This window comes from Lepisma saccharinum, chromosome 4, assembly GCF_977018435.1.
Source record: "Lepisma saccharinum chromosome 4, izLepSacc3.1, whole genome shotgun sequence".
Taxonomy (NCBI): domain Eukaryota; kingdom Metazoa; phylum Arthropoda; class Insecta; order Zygentoma; family Lepismatidae; genus Lepisma; species Lepisma saccharinum.
The window spans coordinates 53472668-53495479 of NC_139232.1; the positions used below are offsets into that span (position 1 = coordinate 53472668).

Sequence of the window (22812 nt, forward strand, 5' to 3'; positions counted from 1 at the left end):
CACGGGAAAAGGCTTTTTAATTTTAGGATACATGCCTACATTGTGAGGCTAGGCTAGCTAGGTTTAGTTCTCTTAGCCTAAATAATAATTTTTAATTGTATTTATGCTAATGGAACCTAACCTAACAGGCCTAACCTAACGTCGTAGAGATTCCTCATCTGACGTCAGAACACGAGGTTGCAGAAATGAAGTGCGAACGGGCAGACCCATTATCTTCCTTGTCTTGTCTGGAACAGGGCAATAATCTGTGCATAAACCGATCGAAGACATCACAGAAACACAACTCCAATCCGAACAACAAATCGTATTCTATTTGCAACACGGGTTGCTGCAAACAGTAAGGATAAAGACATTGTAAGTTTGAGATGTTCTTTATGTATACAAACATAGAAATTACTTTTCATTATCATAGTGATGTCTAATCGACAGTACGAAGAGTAAAGAAAGGTTTGGACATTGATAATGGGAAGAAATTAACATATCTCCTGTTTTTTTTTAATTCTTGCCGTGATATAGGGGAAAACAAACAATGGCAGAATATGGTCGTCTGTAATGAAATATGAACAAAGGACTTTATTTATTCGTGAAAAAAATAATTATTAATTTCACATCTGAAACATGAGAGGCACATCTGTCTTCAATGAAGATAGATAGAGATTGTAAATCGTAGGTCCCATAATTTTTATGTATTGAGCACCGGTTTCATACAAGCCGGTAGTAATGCAGATTCTGCATTATAGTGAAAAAAGTGCTTAAAACTATCAACCGTAACACAGTAACGAAACTATGAATTCGATTATATTAACAGTTGATGATTCTGGAAGGCCTGATATCGCTATTTGTCTGCTGTGAAGAAACTTTTTTTATACAACCACGGTCCGTATTTTATCAATTCCTTCGCATGGCGTAAACAACTCGTAACACCGCACGTATGGGTAAAAATTGTTCCAGGGAATTTGAAATATATTTTGGAACATTTCCAATGATTGTCTGGGGCCATCTCTCAGTGAGTGCTTACGACTGTCAGTACCTAAATTATCTTAGTTCTGCTCGTGGGACCGCAGAAACGGTGCTTGGGTAAATTTCACCCTGTAATTTTTTTCGGTAAAACTTCGACACGGTCCCAACGGATTTCTTAATTTTTACACAAGAAACTAATACTTACGGAAATTAGTTTCTGTAGCATTTAGAAGTTCGTGGAGGTATTTTCTTTCATCGGGAAACCATGTATTTTTTAACAGAAATATATCTCAGATGCACAATTGTCGTTCCTTTCATTTCCTTGCACTACGTGAACCAAATGTTTGATGATGTAACTCCCTCTCAGTGTTTCCAACCACGCCGTTTTTAGCAAGAAGATGACAATTTTAACTGTTTGCCTAACGTAACCGAACCTAACCTAACCTTGCCGTACATGGTTTGTGGGGCTATCCGTGAATGGTTCATGGGGTCCAAAAACTCAAGATGAATGAATCACCGCTGATCAGCTACAAAGAATAATACAAATAGTTTAATAAATAAGGTGTAGTTATTTACATTCTGTAAAATAATTACAATATTGGGTAATTATGCAATATAGCCTGAACACCTCTCACTCGTTTATTTCGTTCATTTTAGCATTGATACTTATCTATTCTTGGGTAACAGACATTATGGCGTGCACTCGTCATGGATCATCATGCGTTGTGCTTATGTTTTGTCGATTTGGAGTGGATATGCAGTGTTTCAACCTTTTTAACCGAAAAATACCTACTTTCTTGTTCATTATGTCATCACAAACCATTGATGGATAGCCCCAAAAACCATGGACGGATAGCCCCAAAAACCATTCACAATAGCCCCACGGACCATTTCCGGCAAGGTTAGGTTAGGTAAGCATAGTTAAAAAAAAGAAAAAAAAATTCTCACACGTTTGGAAATACTGGCAAGACCGTGTGACTTTCGACGCTCGCGCCATCTGCAGGTACACGGCGTAATGTTGTCGCTTTACAGAAAATGCAAGTTCCGTACATAAAAAGTGATTATTTCTTGTTCTGCAGCATTCTATGGTGAAGTTTTCAGTTTCCGGAAAGAAAATACCTCGAAGAACTTCTGCAATGCTTCAGAAACTGATTTCAGTAAGTAGTTTCTCCTGTAAATTTGAAGAAATCCGTTTGGGCAATATCACATATTTACCTAATATTGACCTAAGAAGTCATTTTGCTTATGATATTTAACCAGGGCCCATTCTTCTGACCTGTAGAGAGCACACTTTCTCCAGGTTATGGGATATTTCAATCTAACAGAGGAGAAATGTGTATTGCTTTGGATTGATAGAAATTTATGATGCAATTGTAGAAGTAGGCTTTTATATTGAGTTTTAAGTTTTTTGTTTTAAGTCCACTTTATTTACTGGAGACTGGACCTAAAGTTTAAGTTGGATTTGAAGCATTGTATGCCTCCACTGGGTATCGAATTAGGGATGATTACAAGATTAAGGGGTTACCACTACACTTTTGCACTGTAACATTGGAGCATGCTTTTCTATGTATATGTGAACTTGGCCTACAAAAAGGCAAATAACAGTGTTGTAATAGGCATGTACAAAGAATAATGAACACAAAATGCTCGAAACAACTGTGAGAAACAGGAAAGTAGCAAACATTGATGTGTGGTACTCTGCTTGCATGCCTTAATCTGTTCAGAGAAAGCTCTGCCTTACACACCTTTCCATAATAGCTACTAATGGTCTTACTATGCTAGGGATGGCCCGAAATGAATTTTGGCTGATACTGATAACATGCCAATACAATAAAATTTACCGATACCGATATTCTACCAATCTGATATAGAATTATAAATGCTCCTTGAAGAACCTGAATGGTTCATTGACCTATTTAATAAAGGTTTGTTTCCATATGACTGCAGTGCAAAAGAAGTTGCACATTTAAGATATTTACTTTTTTAAAAGTGGGTCATGGAGATTATCCATAAAATTATAACAGAACGGCAGAATTGGGGAGAATTGAGAAAATTGGGGAGCGACCAATGAGAAGCGTAACCTGCCAAATCACTCAAAAAAATGGAATTTTTGACCTCACCATATCCGAATTTCATGAAAGTCTCAGAGTTAGTAGTATTTCAGGAGCAAAGAATATTTGCACAATAACAGCCAACAGCGATGCATATTTTCATTTTAAAGCTAAAGGATTGTTCTTTTAATAAAAAATAAACTTCTTTATCTTCAATTTTATTTATATTTCTAGGTCATATCATATGACCTTTGGCCTTGAAAATTTTCAAAACTGTATTTTTGAGATTTTTGAAACTAAAACATATGGTGCATTAAGATGTTATCTATAAGTGACAGAAATATCATCTTTGAATGGCATTGTGAACAGGAGCTATGATAGTTACTGTCCACTGGTGCAGTGGACTTAGGCAGTTGTTGCACTGAAGGCATCCAAGAAACAAGTTCAGATGTGCTGTCACTTTGTTCTCAGTCTTTCAAGCAGTGAGAGGTGTCCTGTGCCAGTATGCTTATTAACATTTCCTCTTGTAAGTATGTGTGTGTGGATCTGTTTGCAATAGATTACAATGGATAAGATCTATTATGTACCTACACAGTGCTGTAACCCCTTTGATATTGAAGGAAATACCAGTAGCAGAAAACAATTAAGAAATTTTCTCCCATGGATGGTAGATAAGCTGCCACACCTACAGATTGAATAAGAGATATGTGATGCTTGCAGAAAACAAATTCCAATCAGAACCAGCAACAGAGTGAGTGGTGAAGACACAATGGTTAGAGAACTAAAGAAAATAAAGAAGATTACAGAAGCAGTACAAAACAAAATATTCCAAATACAAGCAGCAGATGAACTTGTGAAAAGGTTTTCTGCAGACACACCACACCAGTCTCGCCCAAGACACATTGCCTTTGGATGAAGTTCGTGGTTTTGTGACGTGTGTTCATGATCATGCATAGTGATTGGGATGTGTTTTCGATGTTTGTGAAAGTTCTTATGAGGTTGTTATCAGTTTTCTTCATCCACATGGTCCTTCTCCATTGTATGTACAAGGGTTGATCAAATGAAAAGGTACGAAACGTCGTAACAACGGAATCGTTTATATAATACCGATGCCGCGATGGGAGAACGTAGCGTGATATGTAGGGGTGCGATTGGAGTCGCCACCCGGCATCGTAGTATGCAGGGGAACGCGCATGCGCAGGAGAGAACAGAGGCGCCGATACAGAGTGCCGTCCAATTGACGCGGCAGTGCGTGTTCGGACAGGATGGCGTTAACATTGGCAAATTCGACTGTTGAGGAGCAGCGAGGCGTTATCCGTTTTCTGACTGCGGAAGGTGTTAAACCGGCCGATATTCATCGCCGGATGGTGAATGTTTGCGGGGAAGACTGTGTGTCTGGCAAATCAGTGAGGAAATGGAGTGCCCGTTTTCGTTCTGCTCCATGATAACGCAAGTCCACACGTCTCCAGGGTCACACACGCGGAACTGGCCAGGTTCAAGTGGGAGCAGCTAGACCATCCACCCTACAGTCCGGACTTATCCCCCTGTGACTTCCATGTGCTTGGTCCCCTGAAAAAGCATCTCAAAGGAAAGTGCTTTACCTCGGACGATGAACTCAAGGACGCTGTGAAATACTGGGTCGCGTCACGGCGAAACGAATTCTGGGAAAAAGGAATCATTCGGCTCGTTCATCAATGGGATCAATGTGCTCAGGCCTATGGAGGATACTTTGAATAAAGTATTCATTTACACCGACAGAGTCGTTTTGTACCTTTTCATTTGATCAACCCTTGTATATCCCCAACATTCAGACATAAGAAGAATTCCCATCCAGGATGTTCTGACTAGTGTAAATCCAAGAACTGAAACTGGAAGGACATATAAGATCCCAGCTTCAGACACTAAGACCTCAGAAGAGAAGGTGAGGAATAGGAAACACCACTACTCTGCACTATACGTAATGTTATTTGTTATTATTATTGTGTACTTTTCTAAAATTTAAACATGTGCATTGTTCCCATTGTTTGTATCTCTGAACAGTAGCACTTTTTTGTTAAGTTTATAAATTTTAGCAGCTCCTGTTCCCAAAGCCATTCCAAGATTATATTTCTGTCACTTAGAGACAACATCTTAATGCACCATATGTATTAGTTTCAAAAATTTCAAAAATACAGTTTTGTAAATTTTCAAGGTCAAAGTTCATATGATGTGACCTTGAAATGAAAATTTGATTGAAGATAAAAAAGTTTATTTTTTTATGAAAAGAACAATCCTTTAGCTTTAGATTGAGCTCAACATGAAGATTCTAGCTTACCTGCAACAACAGTTATGATTCTTTTATTCGGCACAGTGTGTCAAATTTTTTACTTTTTCCCTAAGTGGGCTGTTGTTGTGCAAATATTATTGTTTCCTCAAATACTACCAACTCTCACATTTTCATGCAATTCGGAAATGGTGAGGTCGGAGGCTGTGTGATTTGGTTTGGAATGGCCCCTACAGCAATGACTGGGATTTGTTGTGCTGACCACTTGTCACACCATAACTGGTTAGATGATCACCCACCTGTACTGAGGCATGTGGGAGTGAGGCTGGCAGTCGGTAAGGTAGGCCTTACCCCTCATGGGCTATTGCTCCTCAGGTTATTATTATTAGCAAAAAATGTTGAGATTCCGGGAAAACATGACTTTTGATATGATAGCTTTGTGATTGTGTAAACAAGTCTCTATCCTAGGAAAATGATCCTGATCAGAAGTTAAGTAACGTAGCGGCAGACAATTCCAATAGTAGGGGGGGGGGGAGTACAAACTGGTCTCGCTGTAACAAGTGAAGCAACACAAGTTGTTGCCATGTATTTTTTGACATACAGGCTGTGTAATGTACAGGATAAGCAATACAAAAATATTCTGCACATTGAAGGAAAAGCAGCAATCGTTTGCCACAGTCTCATGCTTCATGCTCTGTGTAATTGCCACCAAATCAGTGCTGGATCTAGAAATCTTGGCCCCCCCTCCCCCCGCAAAATATTACCAAAGGCCCCCTCTACCTACCTACTTTCACACCCCATACACATGTTATATACCAGGTGTATAAGCTTAAATCTGCTGTTTTGTAGTTAGAAAAAAAAATGGTTTGGTCATAGAAAGCAACAAGAAATTTATTCAAAGTACTTGCCCTCGCGAGATACACATTTTGCCCACCTCTCGGGCAATTTTTGGATACCACGCCAAAAAAAGTAATTCTCTTTCGAGGCAAACCACTCATCAAGCCATTTTCGGACATCTGCATATGAATCGAAGTGCTGCTCAGCGACGACGTGGCCCATCGACGAAAACAGATGGTAGTCGGAAGGGCCCAGGTCTTGTGAATAGGCGGGATGGGGTAGCACCTCCCAGTTGCGTGTCTCCAAGTAGTTTTGGACCAGTCTTGACGTGTGCTGTGGGGCGTTGTCGTGGAGGAAAATCAGCTTGCCATGTCTTTGTTGATAATCCGGCCTTTTGTCACACAGAGCACGGTGCAATTTCATCAGTTGTTGGTGGTAGCCGTGGGCAGGGACAGTTCCACCAGATTTCAACAGCTCAAAGTAGATGATACCCTGTTGATCCCACCAAACACACAGCATCGTCTTCCGGCTGAAGCGATTTGGTCTCGAGGAAGATGTTGATGGTTGGCCGGGATCAACCCACGATTTCTTGTGTTTAGGATTCTCAAAATATATCCACTTTTCATCGCCAGTCACAATCCGATGCAGGAAAGACTTTCTTTTATGTCTGGCAAGCAAGATTTCGCATGTGTTTTGGAGTCTCTCCAGCTGCCGATCGGTCAATTCATGCAGCACCCATTTTCCGATCTTTTGAACCTTTCCCATGGCACGTAGACGCATGGAAATGGCTGCTTGAGTAAGACCCAATTGCTCGGCAAGCATCTTTTGCGTTTGGGTATCGTCCTCGTCCAAAAGAGCCTGCAATTGATGGTCCTCAAACTTCCTGGGCCGATTTTCACACTTCTTGTCCCTCAGGTCAAAATTGCCGTCTTTGAACCCACGAAACCAATCCCTGCACGTTGTTTCCGATACAGCACTGTCACCATAGGCCTCCACAAGCATTTGATGCAATTCGGCAGCCAATTTCTTCAAATGGAAGCAGAAAAGCAGAGCTTCCCGCATATGCTCTTTTTCTGGCACAAAACTAGACATGCTTACCACAGGAACACTGTCTGTTGTTGTCTGCACATGGTGGCAATGTGCACTGATTTGTGTTGGCAGATGTCCAACTCATACAAACACTAGGTATGGCGTGCCCATGGTAGCTTCATACACTCACTAACGCCATCTATGAGCAAACAGCAGATTTAAGCTTATACACCTGGTATATATATATATAATTAAACATATATTATGTGTGTGTGTGACTCTTGATCTCATGTTGACAAAGTCACATACAAGGGCCTACAGGGTTATTCAAAAGTTCCTTAACACTCCCTATAAAGAGTAAAGGGATTAGGCTTGGTAGCCTACATGATAGAAACAAGCTAGGCTTAGGGGAACCACAATGGTATATTCCAAGCGAACATCCATCATATTGGTGGCTGCCATATTGAATTTGACTCAAAAGTTCTAAATGGGAAGGAGGTGATGTGCATAGGGGGGACAAAGCTAAGTAAAGCATACATACTGATTTCTTTCTGTTTGCGGGCAGGTGGGGGCAAAGTTTTTTTTTTTAAAGTTGGTACCTAATGCCCTTGAGTAAAACTTTAAAAAATTGTAATATGTAATTATACAACATAATTCTTTACATGTAACTTTTGTCTGAGAATTTGGTTATCATTATTCCGTTTCAACTTCTGCTTGACTTTCCAAACGGAAACAAAAGTGTCTATTTTGCAATGGACTAACTTCTTCCTCGATTCTCGCACATATTCATTCATAATATACCATGCATTTTCCTTAGTTCATTGTCGGTTTGAAAAAGGAAATACTGAAATAGTAAATGCACAAGCACAAGAAAGACACTCAAACTGAGAAATATTCCAACATTATTGATTCTGCCCATTTCAGAGCAGAATTCTGTGTAATTTCCCACCTGTTGTGTGCGAAGTTTCTGTGTGCAAAAGTTATGTAATATGTTGAAAGTTATAGATTGGGCTCCCTATAGGAGGGGGGCAAAGAAAACTGGAAGGGCCCAGACCCCCCTGAGTCCCCTTGGTTTTGGTGCCCGTGGTGATATATGACTCTGTTTTCTCACACCTGGAAAATGATAGACTTGTTACAATCATGCAGTCATAACATTTTCCTGATTAAAGATTGGTTGAAGAAACCTTCACCACTGCATTTCTTGTGAAATTCTAGCCTAATTTGATTCTAGTCTGGTTGCCACACGGGAGACCCGGGGTGGGTGATCTGAGGTTGGAATTTTTCCGGCTTTGTCCCCACATAAAGCGGCTCCAGGGCCCACCTAGAGGGTAAAGGTGGCCAGAGCATGGTGCTGATCAGATTGCCTCCAAGATGTCAGACATCGAAAATATGTGGGACCCTACTCCCCTATACCCTAAAAGTGCCTTCATGGCACGGTGCTATATGCACAGGGAACTTTACCTTTATATATTGTACTCGTTTCTGTACCCCTGAGTAACAATTTTTTTTCCATACGCGAACCCTATACTATGTCAATGGCTGAGGACCCCCTAATGGCTTACTTGTCTTCGGGCCCCCTGCACAATGGGGTTTTGCGGCTTGTGGATCCGGCACTGCACCAAATATTGGTTTTCTGCAAATTTATGATTACAGAAGTCAATTACTGTGCTTAACCGTGTACAGTAGAGCCTTTCCTCCTCACTTGCAATAATTCTTCGAATACCACGAAAAAGATTAAACATAACTCAACTCCAACACACCAAGAGGATACTGACCACAGCAAAAGTCTTCCTGCTACCCCTAAAATATGCAAAATTGACTGGTCTTTTCCTTTATTCCTGCACCTTCATTTGCGGATCTTCTTGTGGACTGACTGGTGTACATGTAAATAAGAAATACATATGCAAATAAACATGTATGTTTGTGTTCAAATATTTAATGTGCTTTCTGATCATACGTTTCTTTCTATAGTCTAATCATAGTGTTATGCTGCATACCAAAATAACTTTTCATGCAAAATTTTCACTTCAAGTCGGTGGAAGTGTATTTTTTATTTACTTGTCTTTTTTTGTGCTTGATCTAGAGAACAGCATACATTATGTTGTGAAACTAAGACAGTAGATTTTCTTCTTAGGTGTAACTAACAAATCTCTGTAGCTGAATTTTGTTGACTTTTTTTAAATGATAGTTTGTTGAATTTCATCAGTTGCTGTGTTTAATTAGAGCTTAATGGTAATGGCACTATTTACAGTTTAATTGTTGGTATTTCGTATATATGATGGTGGGTGAAATGAAAATGGAACATGGGCCACAGAATGAAATCAACAAGGTTTATTTCAAACGTAATCTCCAAAGTTACACAAGCACTTGTCCCACTGTTTCACCAAGCAGTGAGTACCCTGCTCGTAGAACTCCTTTGGCTGCGAACGGAACCAGTTGTGAACATTGTCCATGACTTAGTTGTCTGAACGGAAGCACCGACCTTTCAATGCCTTTTTCAATGGACCAAAGATAGGGAAGTCGCATCGTGATAGATCAGGGCTATACGGTGGGTGTTCCAACACTGTCCACTCAAACATTGCCAACGTTTTCTTTGTAACAGCTGACGTCTGTGGCTGCCTGTTGTCATGCAGAAAAACCACTCCAGAGGACAACAGGCCGCGCCGTTTGGCCTTGATTGCTGCCCGACTGCCTATGCATATCACATGCTCACGCACGACTATCTAGAGTTGTCCATTGTGCAGTGGATCGCTCTACCTCTACACAGGGTTGTTACCACGCACATACATAAATATAAGCCAATACATCCACTGTTCTGTTTTAATTTTATCCACCCTAATATTCCTGCATCAAATATTTGCAATATTTGTCCATGAGACACAATTGTGTTGTGAAGCAACAGAAATGTAGAGTTTAATTTAGATTCTTTTTAGTTAATATCTAATATACTTCATTGAATGAGTGTGTGATTAATGTATGTTCACCAAATTCCAATGCTGAGATCTACGGATTATATGTTTACATGAATCTATAAATTATTTCTTTAATCTGAAAATGATCCAAATCAAACAACCTTGATAGTCGTCAATTCTAATCAGAACTTTCATCAATGAATATTCAACCAACCATTCATTATTTGTAAACTGAAACTGATTTGTTTCTTCAACAATGTAATATTTAATTATTCAGCATTTAATTTTATAATCCATATAATTTTTATACATTTTCGAACTTTACATTGAAGGATTGTTATTCATCATCTTTCATTTAGTCTGCTGTTTCATTGTAAATTGCATGTAGGTTATCGGAAAGATGATTCTGTATGTAGCACGTTGCTCAGTATTAATGAGTGTTGTACATAGTAGTTATGTTGAACGGTAATGCTATTGAGCTTGTATTAGTAGATGTTGATTGTAGATATTTTTTTTTGTTTCTCCTGTTGCAGTAGTGAGGCACGTCATGAAAATAATGGATTGTCTTGTGCAGGACATGACATCTGCTCTGCCCAGCTTGCCCACAAAGACTCCAGTATCTGTGCTGCAGGAACTCCTCAGTCGAAGAGGAACTACACCCAAGTATGAACTCGTTCAGATCGAGGGTGCAATTCACGAGCCCACATTTCGCTATCGGGTGACTGTTGCAGATGTGATGGGTAAGAAATAGATGATATTAGGTGCAAATGGACTTCTGTAGAATGTTTGTGTTTAGCTTAATCGTAACATTCCAGTATCAAATCTAGATTTGATGTGAAATTCAATGTTGCTTATTACTCTGATTTGTTGAACAACGTTTAAAGTTTAGCATAATTATGCATAGAAATTTGTGTAAATACATATTTGCGTCTCCACCTTTACTCTTGTGACCATCAGAGACAGATTTCACTTGCGTCATAAAATTTACCACTTGAATATGATAGGACTTGGAATAAAATATATATGTATACTTATTCAGCCTAGTTAGCAAGGCATCTGACTGCACACAGGAAACCCAGATTAGATTCCAGGAATGTTTTATCTCAGGTGGGACTTTCTCTGACATCTCTGCAAAGTGTGGTTCTGGGGCTTACCCAGCTTCTAAAATTGAGTACCCACGGAGGAAACCACTGATGGTAAAGGCAGTCAGAGCAGGGTGCTGATTACACCACCTCTGGTATGACCAAGATTGAGAATGTGTGGAGCCCTTCTTCAACATCCCTTATGTGACCATGCCTTGTTGCAGTGCACAGAGAATTGCTTTATCTTTGCCTTTTGATTGAAGATGTTCCATATAAAGATGTTTTTATTGTTTTTTTATTTATGCTCAGTACAGTTTTATAATTTGAATAGTGTGTGCAATTGAGGCTTTACACATGAGTAATTCCATGTCAGATCAATCAAAAAAAAAATAAGGTTTTGACCTCACCAGTTCTGTTTGTGATGAAATTTGGTATGAAGGATGCATATGACAAGGTAAGTAATTCTGCCAATTTTCAGATTTTTATTTTGAAAATTGTCCAAGATACAGACATAATAAAAATAAAAATTTTTGTAAAAAATTACAAACACACACTTACAAATGGCTGCAACTTTTACCCTAATTGTAGTAGAGTGAAAATTCAAACGCCGTTGAAAAGCTAAGGAATAGAGCTTTCTATTGATACCCTACATGACCTAGTTATGACAGATTACAGTTTCAAGGTCACTCACCGTGATCTTTGACCTTAAATATCTCAAAACCTCCCACTTCAGAAAATTATGAAAAAAATATATTTTATTGCCACAACATTCTTCTACCCATGTACCAAATATTAGGCTGACACTGCAATGGCAAGGCAGTGCGCGATTAACGGGAGTATATGTCCTGCAGATAAGGCACGGACATATACTTACAGTAATACTGTTTTGCAGGTGATAATTTCACAATGTGTGTTACAGGGTATACTAGTGGTTTTAATTGTACTACAGCTTATACATACTACTGCCACAAATTTCCACTTTCACAATGACAAGAAATGCAACAGTTCACGCAAGTAAAGTGCTTGGTTAATGATAAGGTTGCAAACTTAGGAAAGTGATGTCATCTTGGTGGTGACCATCTCTATTTTGCTTGTCTCCATAAAATATTTCCGACTTGTTGCTGTTTGTAGGTCAACCTTCGTAATGACTGCTGTTTTGTCCACTTCTAATAAATCTGGCTTGTTTGGGTATGTGAATGACAGTGATGGTCCATGTGGGTGAAGAAAACTTATCTTAACTTGTTCTGTAAGTATGTTCACATCCAAAACACACCCAACCCACCACCGGTAATCATACACAACAATGACAGAGCTACGAATATCCTCCAGATCCAGTTCTAAATGGAGTTAGCAACACTGACTCAACCTTGTATTCAGCTGAGTTTGTATACATCTTGGTTTTAACAGTTGTGTTTCAGTTTGTTTATAGATGTTGAAAAAGCTTACGATTCTATAAATTTACATAATCTTCGTCATAAATTAGAGAACCTTCATATACACCCAAAACTTTCAACAATTGTGTGGAATCTACATTCCAACAGAATTATATTTGGATGGTTCTCCGATAAATTAAGCGATCCTCGTTCCACTTCAATCAGCATACCTCAAGGCTCACCTCTGAGCCCTCTCTTATTCAATATTTATACGAATGAGATACATGCATTATCAATTCAACCATTTCATCCTCTTCAGTATGCAGATGATTTTTGTTTCTATAACATAACAGATGATGCTTAGCAATGCAGAATTTAATCTCCACCATAAGAGCGTGGTTTTTCAACGAAGGACTATCCATCAGCGAAACAAAATAAAAAAATATTTGTTTTAATAATAAGGGATTGGGTACTTATCCCAACAATATATCACGTATTTCTAATATCCCAGTAATAGAAACACACAAATATTTAGGTATACATTTTAACAGGCGATTCACATGGAATACACACATTACGTATTTAATCAATAAAGGCCGTAAAATAATAAATATACTCTGTAGTGTGACAACAATTAAATGGGGCGGCCACCCCAAAATCTTACTTCTATATTACAGGAATTGTTTTCGATCAAACTTTGAGTATGCAGCCTTTAGTTATGGTTGTGCAAAAGTAAGTCTTTTAGACAAAATAGACATGCATACAGAGAAAAGCTTTGAGGACCTGCTTAGGTCTCATGCAGTCCTGTCCTAATGTCAGTGTATATATGGAAAGCAAAGAAACTAGTTTGACACATAGACTGATCCAATTAACAATAACATTTCTGCTCAAAACTTGGGAAAATCATACGCATTCATTCAATAAATTGTTCAAAATACAAAAACAATGGACAGAAGCTAAAGTCATAGATCCTAAACATACGTTATTTTATTTTGCATATTGCCAGTACATAGACCCGGAAACCCGTGTCGAGTCTTTCACCTTCCTACATCCTTACTTTATCAATTAGACATACCCTTACATACTCAATGCAACATCCATTTCAGGGATCTAGGAAGGCATATCATGTATAAAGAGAAGTGCCCAACACACCTAATCATATACGTATACTGATGGATCCAAAGATCGTCTAGGTGTGGGTTGTGCATATTTCATTCCAGATCAAAATATAAACAAACAATTCCGTTTACCACCTGATACTTCTATTTTCACTGCAGAAAGTTTCACAATACATAAAGCTCTCACATACGCTATCCATAATAATACAAAAAATTCTTATCATAACAGATGTTTTAAGCGTATTAATGGCGCTGAGTTCCTCAGATTTGTAAACATCCTTTATTGATCATCCTTATAATCCAACAAACCCAGTATGCCAATGGAAGAAATATCAACGTTCAGTTTAGTTATGTAAAGGCTCACCGAGTAAATATGGGAAATGAATGTGTGGATGTATATGCCAAAGCTGCCCGATCATCGGAATCTACCTCACTTGCGAGTCTTCCATACACGGACCTTCTTCCAAGAGTTAAATATAAACTTCAAGATAAATGGAAACAGTGGTGTATAGAACAATTTCAATCTTCGGGCAATACATATAAATGGTTTGCAGAACATTCACAAAATAAACCTTGGTACTACTCATATAATCTTCCAAAATCAGCTATTATTTTTATAATACATCTACGTACAGGTCATGTTCGCACTAATGATTATTTAGCAGGATTACATATTACAACAAAACAAGCCTGCACATGTGGAGAAGTTAATCAAGATGCCACACATCTCTCTTTACAATGTCCTAATTTCGACAGAAAACGAGACAAATTATATAATTGTTTGCGTTGCCATGGAGTTCCATTCCCTACATCTAAGAAGAATGGGTAAAATGGCTGCAGTTTCAATCTCTGATCTCCAAAATTTGTTGCTATTTACTGATGAAAATTTTGTTTATCAAATGAAGTTGCTGTCACATAGCAGCATATTTCTGATAAATCTGTTGATTTGTTATAAAATATACACATTTCGTGTATAATAAACCCAAATCCTCAAGGTATGAAATATTTATTGCATGGTATGTCTCTGTGCCTTACCTGCAGTAGTATGCAGCATGACACTCCCGTTAATCCTGCACTAGGTAGAAGAATGTTGTGGCAATAAAATATATTTTTTCATAATTTTCTGAGAGGGGTTGTTTTGAGATATATAAGGTCAAAGGTCACGGTGAGTGACCTTGAAACTAATCTGCCATAAGTAGGTCATATAGGGTATCAATGGAAAACTCTATTCCTTAGCTTTTCAATGGTGTTTGAATTTTCACTCTACTACAATTAGGGTAAAAGTTGCAGCCATTTGTAAGTACAGTGGAATCTCGATTTTACGTTTTTCAGGGGATCAAGCTGAAAAAACTTAAAATGTGGGAAAATGTAAAATCAAGGAAAATTTTATAGCATATTGCTCCATTGAGACCGTGAATATTTAATGTATAATGCGGGAAAATGTAAAACCAACGAACGTAAAATTGGGGTCCCGCTGTCGAAAATTTCAATTTTTATTATGTCTGTATCTTGGATAATTTTCAAAATAAAAATCTGAAAATTGGCAGAATTACTTACCTTGGCCATGTGTGTCCATACCAAATTTCATCAAATCAGAACTGGTGAGGTGAAGAAGGTGATTGATCTGACATGGAATGTCTCGCATATTTATTAGTATATGGAACTTAGAGTGAAGTAACCTAGCTGTATGAAAGAAGTTGTAGCACACCTCACTGTAAAGTTGTGAGAATTGTGAAATTGAATGTGTTGCAAAAACGCAAATAATAATAATGGCCAAAACAAAAATTTGTGGTTGCACCTCTGGTTTTGATGTTACATATGTTGGATGGTTCCAGTACTATAGTGGAACCACAAGCAAAAGAGCCTGCGCAGACCCTCAACTACTGTGCACCGTACTCCTGCGTGGAGGGGAGGAGCAGAGTGGAACATGCTTCCTTATGGCCCGAGTTGAATGGAAGAAAGGGAAGTTGTGCAGAGACTTTTTTCCGAAAGTTCTTTTCCTTGTGGTCGCTCTATGTATATGTGGGTTGTAAATTTAAAAGTGGCAACACTGTCAGGAAGAGGTGCATGTGCTATCAGATGGTGAACGTCAGTTGAGGCCCGTGTCGATGTGTGAAGTGCCAAAAGTGGTCGGTCAGTGCTGTGGTGTCTGTACGAGATTGAAATGAACGGCATTTTGTTCACTGCCCTAAAACATGTTTGCCAAGGTAAGACAAAAATTTTGTATCAAAATCCAAGTGGGCCATGGCAAAAATGCACGAGAATGTCATCATACCTGCATGAAGCCTGTAGCAACAATACCTAGCCGTATCTGATAGTTGCACAATGGTGACAATATAGGGAACCCAGCATGATGCAATTTTCCTTATGTTCTCACTGAAACATCCCAACTCCTCAAGAAATGCATTTACCCATTGTGCAACTATCAGATATGGATAGGTATTGTTGCTACAGGCTTCATGCAAGTATTGATGACATTCTTGTGCATTTTGGCCATGGGCCACCTGGATTTTGATAGAAAATAGCTGTTGATAACTTGGTATAAAATAGACAGATTTAAGTTGTGGGAATTTGCAGAGGCAAGAATTTGACTTTATAGATCAGAGGCACAGTATGCCAAACATCCAAGTTTGATCCCTTGTTGAGCCACTTTTTAGTATCTATTTAAATATGACTGGGAAAGATGTGAAATATATCTGGGCAAATTGAGTGAGAACTTAAGTTGTAAATATTTGTAACTTTGCTGATTTTTGATTTTACTGAATCTAGCAATGGGCACAGGGCGCTCCAAAAAGGAAGCCAAACACTCTGCTGCCAAGGCCGTTTTGGACAAACTCATAGGCACACAGAATGATGGGCCGGTTATTCCTGGACAGAACTCAATAACTGAGGTGTAAGTATCACTTTTGTTTTATGGTACAGACGTTATTTTTTTCTGTTTGCAAGGGGTCATCATTCCATGTCGGTTCAAAAAAAAAAAAAAAAAAAAAAAAAAAAAAAAAAGTTTTGGAACCCATGATCTCAGATTTTGATGAAACTTGGTACTTTTAACCCTTCCATGGTGGTGAGAAACCACATAAATTATTTTGCCTCTGACTTGACTGGTTTTATTTGTATTAGGGATGAGCCAATATGAAATTTTGGCTGATACCGATAAAGTACCAATATAAAATTTACCGATACCGATAACTGATATTCTACCGATCCAATATAAAATTAGAAATAGTCCTTCGAAGATCCTGAAATGTTCATTGATCTCCTTAATAAATGTGTGTTTCGAGGTGACTGCAGTGCAACAGAAGTTGAATATTTAGACATTTACTTTTTTTTAGAAAGTAGGGCATTAAGATTATCCATAAAAAATACAACAAAATTGCAGAATTTTGCTCTAAATTTATAAGATATTTATCGATATATCGGATCGGTAAAATAATCTGTATTTTTACCGATAAACTGATACACCAATATGCATATATCAGCCGATACCGATAGAGTACTGATTAATCAGTCCCATCCCTAATTTGTATACTCCTCTAAACTTTCAGTGATTCCCCATTTTCCATTCCCAAAGCCTCCAGTGTGAGCTGCACTGTCTCAGGAGAAAATCTATCTCCCTTATGAATTATTGAATCTGTTTCAAATTTTACGAAAATGTTAACAAAACCATAAGGATTTCAGAAAAAATATAACAACATATTATATTCATATTTTAGTACACCAATAAATTAAAATATTATTATCTTATTTCTTTTGGCTGAAAACATGATTTACTAAAATTTAAATTATAGTTGTAAGGGAAAAGTGGAACACGAACACAGGTATTTTTAAAATGAACTTGGATATATGATCTAATTTACTCAGAAATAAAATGGATGTTTTTTTTCATTTCTCCAGAAAATATGACATGGCTGCCAGATTTTATATTTTTCAAATTAACTCAAAATCTTGAATTCCACTTTAATCTTTAGGAACCCAAGGCCATTTTCACAGGTAACCCCCTTGGTGCCCGGGCCGATTTTGAGCAAAATGCAGAGTTTCAATTAAGTGAGTGTAGATCGAAGGCTAATTGCCCTAGAGAGATGAATGATATACCGTTGTACGTGGAATGAACCAGGGATTCAGACTATATAAAATGTATGCAAATTTGGCGTATATGTGGTGGGGGAGGGAGAACCCCCAAAATTCCAAAATTTCGGAAAAAATGGGGATTTTCCCCTTCCCCAAGAAAAAAGTACATGACACGTGTCGACATGCACATGGAAATTTTCGCTGGCATGTAAGGAACAGTGCGATGCCGACTGTTGTTACAGCGTGTGTGGAAGAAGAAGCCTAATTTTGGTTTTAAGTACTTAAAAAAAAAAAAAATATATATATATATATATATATTACTTTTTCCCGAAGTGCAGAGTTTATATGATTCGGTGTAAACATGACTTTAATTATGAGAGATGATTTCCGTGAACTATGTCGTTTGTGTGCAAATAAAAAGAAAAGCAAATTAAACATCTTCAAGGCAGAAGGAGAAAGACGTCAACTTCCCGTCAAAATACGGTCCTGTTTGTCTGTGCAGGTTTCCAGAGATGATGATCTTCCAAATTTCATCTGTCACCGCTGCATCCAGAAACTCGACACCTTTTACTCTTTGTTTGCTTGCCGAAGACACCTTGCGAAGCTATGTCAAAGCATCAAGGGTAGTAGGAAAGGATGGATTGGAAACTATTGAGATTAAGGAAGAAATATGTTCAGAGGCTGGCGATGAACAAAACTGCGAAGACTTTGAGAACCAGATTGCCAGAGGCGAAACTTGCCACGCTAACGGCAGTTTCACAAAAATATTTGCATTATTATGACCAATGTAACGTGAGTTGTACCCCCAAAAGGAATGGTCAGCACGCCACTGTTTCAAGCTTCAAAATGCAGCGTTACCTTGAAATGACTGTAGCTCAGAGGCTAATTGTCCTAGAGAGATGAATGATATACCGTTGTACGCGGAATGAATCACAGATTCAGATGATATAAAATGTATGCACATTCGGCTTATATATATATGGAGGGGGAGGGGGAATCCCCCAAGAATAATGTTAAGAAAAAATTGGTCCCCCCCCCCCCCCCCAAGGACATGAAAAGGTCAACACGCACATAGAAATTATCACTGGCATGTAAGAAACAGAAAAATATTTGCATCATTATCATATGACCAATGTAACACGAGTGGTACCCCCAAAACGAAAGAAAGGCCTGCAAAATGCAGGGTTACATTAAAATGACTATAGCTCAGAGGCTAATTGCCTTAGAGAGATAAATGATATATCGTTGTATGCGGAATGAATCACAGATTCAGACGATATAAAATTTATGCAAATTTGGCGTATATATGGAGGGGGAGGGGGAATCCCCCAAAAATCATTTTTTTAAAAGACAAATTGGAGTTTCCCCCCATGCCCCCCGAAAAAAAGGATATGAAAAGGTCAACGAACACACAGAAATTATCGCTGGCATGTAAGATACAGAAAAATATTTGCATCATTATCACCTTTGTAGCCACTTGTGAAACACTTGTGCTCAAGAACAAAGGCTTTTCTTCAGCGCACCTCAAACTTCTTATGATGCAGTTTCAACAACCCCTCTTCACCCTCCCCACCCCCCACCCCCCACTTGCGCTTGCACAGAAAACATTCCTTTTGACCTCGGGTACTGATAAACAAACTTCCTTCGAATGCAGTTTCCAGGGGTGAGGGAAACGCATTGCTTTAGAACAACAAAGCCGGCCTTCCTTTGTTCGCAAAATTTTTCCCTTGCAAAAAGACAAATAAGAAGTCGCCTTTTTCCTGCCATTTTCATGAAAAAAACTTGCAACAATCATTTGTGTTAAATACATGTGTTAACAACAATATGAACAATGCTCGAAAAATCTTCTTCAGAATTAGGCGCCAGCTCTGAGAATCAGGCACCAGGAAGCCACCTACTAGCCATTCTGTGGCAAAGTGGTTAGTACATAGTGCTACGACGCCAGGAGTTGTTGGTTCGAATACCGGCCTGGGCATGGGTTTATGTGAAAGTTAATTTATCAATTTCAACATATCTTCGCAAATTAGCCAAAAGTGGCACAAGAAGCGAAGGGAAATAAAGCAAATCAATCAATCTATTAGAAGCTGAGCATCACCGTATTTAAAACATTGCTAAATCGTGTGAGAAAGTGGGAAATGTGAGGTTGGGGGACAAATAGTAAGAAATTGTTACTGATTCAATGGAATGTTCACAACGTTGAGAAAAAAATAATTTGCTAACTTACGCTGTACTGCAATTTGAACTTAGAACCTTCAAAATTTCGTACATGCAAACTTAAAGAACGGCAATATTACAGCAAAAGATCACAGTCGCGAGGTTGAAATTTTTAGTCACCATTGCGACCGGGATTTTTCGAGCCCTGAATTTGAAAGGAGAAAATCTGAAGTCTAGCCAAAAATCGTGAAGTTATAACATAAAAACTACGACCTTAACAAAGCATCTCGATCAAGATGATCTGACACCCAACGGTTACCTAAGAGCATCTCGATCGAGACGACCAGGCACCTAAACGTTAATCTGTAGATCCAGTTTCAATTAATCTGTCAGAGCATAATTTGAGCATTGTGATTCATAAGAACAATAACAGAAAGACTCCTATGAAAATAATCATAGACAACTGGGGAATTAGATTGATATGAAACTTTTACAGGTACTGATAACCAATATTTTATTGATCCAACATAATTGTGCAATGCTGCAAGAAGAATCTCTTAATTAATGTTCGTAACCATGTGTTGGGAATCTGTTTTGTCTTGAAAAAGAAACTGCATATTTACACATTTACTTGATGAAATCAGGATAAAGTTATATATATAACAAAATGGTAGAATTTTGCACTGAGCTACAGATAATTTTTTCGAATATCAGGCTGATATATCAATATGCCTATATTGGCTGATACCAGTAGAGTATCAGGGCCTCCCCGATGGCGCAGTGGTAGCATCATAGCCTTGTAATCAAGGGGTCCCAGGTTCAATACCCGGTCGAGTGGTTCAGATCCCACTTTAAACTGTAGGTCCAGTCCCGATTAGCCGTACTGTGCATAAAGTGGACTTAAAACACCAAATCAAAACCAGTAGAGTATCAAATAATTTTTCACATCCCTGGTTTATAGTCAAATTAATCATTTTGTCCCCAATGCGTTACCCCCATGCCTTCATGGCATGCTTCATGCACAGGGGAGCACTTTACTTTTTTTTTGTCCCCAATAAAGTTAAATCCTCCTGTTTCAATGGTTATTATGCATTTCCCATTTACATTAATTTTTGCATACTATGCAAGTTAAATTTTGCCAAGAATTACCATTTTGTTGTTTTCTTTATACTCAGAGCAGGCCAGATTGTGTCTCCGTATGATGACAAGATCCCTGGAAATCCCATTGGCAGCTTGCAGGAGATGTGCATGGCTCGCAGGTGGCCGCCTCCAGCGTATGAGTTGGTGTCTGAAGAAGGTCTTCCGCATGAACGCCAGTTTACCATTGCGTGTGTTGTTTTTAAGCATAAAGAGACAGGTAAGTGTTATGATGAATGTTCTTTTGGTGTCTTTTGGAATCTACCTAAATGTTTTGTCAAATTATTTTAAAATCTCTCTCTCTGTAGTTTTAGTTTATAAGTTGTATGTTAGTTATTTTTCAAGGATTAAATTATAATATGTAAAATGGACAGCAGCATGCGAGCAGCAGTTTGAAAAAATATTCCTTTTCAAATCAAGCCCATTTTTAAATGTGACCTCTTTCTTTGAAATTGTTTTTGGCAAATTATTTTTCTGAGATCTTCAAGGGAAAATTTCTTATTTGTTAGACAGTAATTTCAAATATGTAGTACATCTCCCAACCAAGAAGGAGAGCCCAAAATTGTCAACAGGATTCTGGTGTGGTGGTACATTGTAATTATGAATACATAATCACAGGGTGACTATTCACTGGGAATTATGCGTGAATTATTGACTGGGAATTATGCTTGAATTCTGCTTGAATTTTTCTCCATAGACATGAAAAATTGCATCTTTTGTTAATCCAAATCCCCCTGAATTTATGCATATTTATTAATGCCCTAAGGCACATTTTTCACAGTTTAGCTTTTATTTTTATTGAGGAAGGAGAATAAAACAGAATTCTCTCAATCCATTTGCTTTGTTAGCGTCTTTTGCAGACAGACGGAAGATTATTGCAGATAAGATATCTTCCAAGATGATTAGGTAAATTTGAAATTCTTATACAATTAACAATTTTTCGTAGATTACTATATCTTGTAATATTAGTGACTTTTGTTTCTAGATACATTTCTAGTCCCAATATATGAAATGGCAATATATTACAATATATATATTAGTAAATACACACACATATATATATATACCGTTGAATTTGAATTTTTGGATATGTTGGAATCTCACAGACCCTTTATATTGTTAATATATTTGTGTGGGAGGAAGGGGGAGAGGTGGTAATACGTAAGGTTGAAATAGAGAAAGCGTCTGCTTGTACCCTTGAGTTTTTGGAAAGTTCACCTTGAAACCTGGGAAATATACTTGAATTTTATCATGCTTCTAGAGTGGACACCCTGCATCAGCTGATGTATCTAAGAGTTAAAGACTACTAGTATTTGTGACAAACAAATTCGACATATAAACTAGGGATGGGATAGATTAATCAGTAATCTATCGGTATCGGCTGATATAAGCATATCGGTGTATCAGTAAAATTACCGATTATTTTACTGATCTGGTATATCTATAAATATCTTTTAATTTAGTGTAAATTGTGCCATTTTATTATAATTTTTATGGATAATCTCCATGCCCTATTTTTTAAAAAGATAAATGTATAAATATTCACTTTCTTTTGCACTACAGTCATCTTGAAACACACATTTATTAATAAAGTCAATGATCTTTTCAGGCTCTTCAAGGCCTATTTGGAATTTTTATATCGGATCGGTAGAATATTGGTATCAGTAAATTTTACATTGTTACTTGATCGGTATCAGCCCATCCCTAATATAAAACTAATAATGAGTTTCATGTACATGAATTACAAACTAAATATCTAAACATTAATGACATGTTATGAAATATTTTTAGCATCTAAAAATTTCAATATGTAGTCATGAAACTTACC

At 37.9% G+C, this 22812-nt stretch overlaps 1 protein-coding gene across 4 annotated transcripts in view; it reads left to right on the plus strand.

The window, feature by feature from the left end:
* The first annotated feature begins 246 nt into the window (after positions 1-246).
* loqs (double-stranded RNA-binding domain-containing protein loquacious) overlaps positions 247-22812 on the plus strand; it is a 51015-nt gene continuing 28449 nt past the window's right edge. For 2 of the 4 annotated variants that reach the window (XM_083120514.1, XM_083120517.1), the window contains exons 1-4: positions 247-354; positions 10586-10792; positions 16395-16518; positions 21023-21204. In XM_083120514.1, coding sequence (XP_082976640.1) covers positions 10600-10792; positions 16395-16518; positions 21023-21204 — 499 coding nt within the window. In that variant the 5' untranslated portion in view covers positions 247-354; positions 10586-10599. Of the gene's footprint in view, positions 355-488; positions 667-10585; positions 10793-16394; positions 16519-21022; positions 21205-22812 lie in introns of those variants that run through there. The other 2 variants (XM_083120516.1, XM_083120515.1) reach the window with 2 other exon arrangements.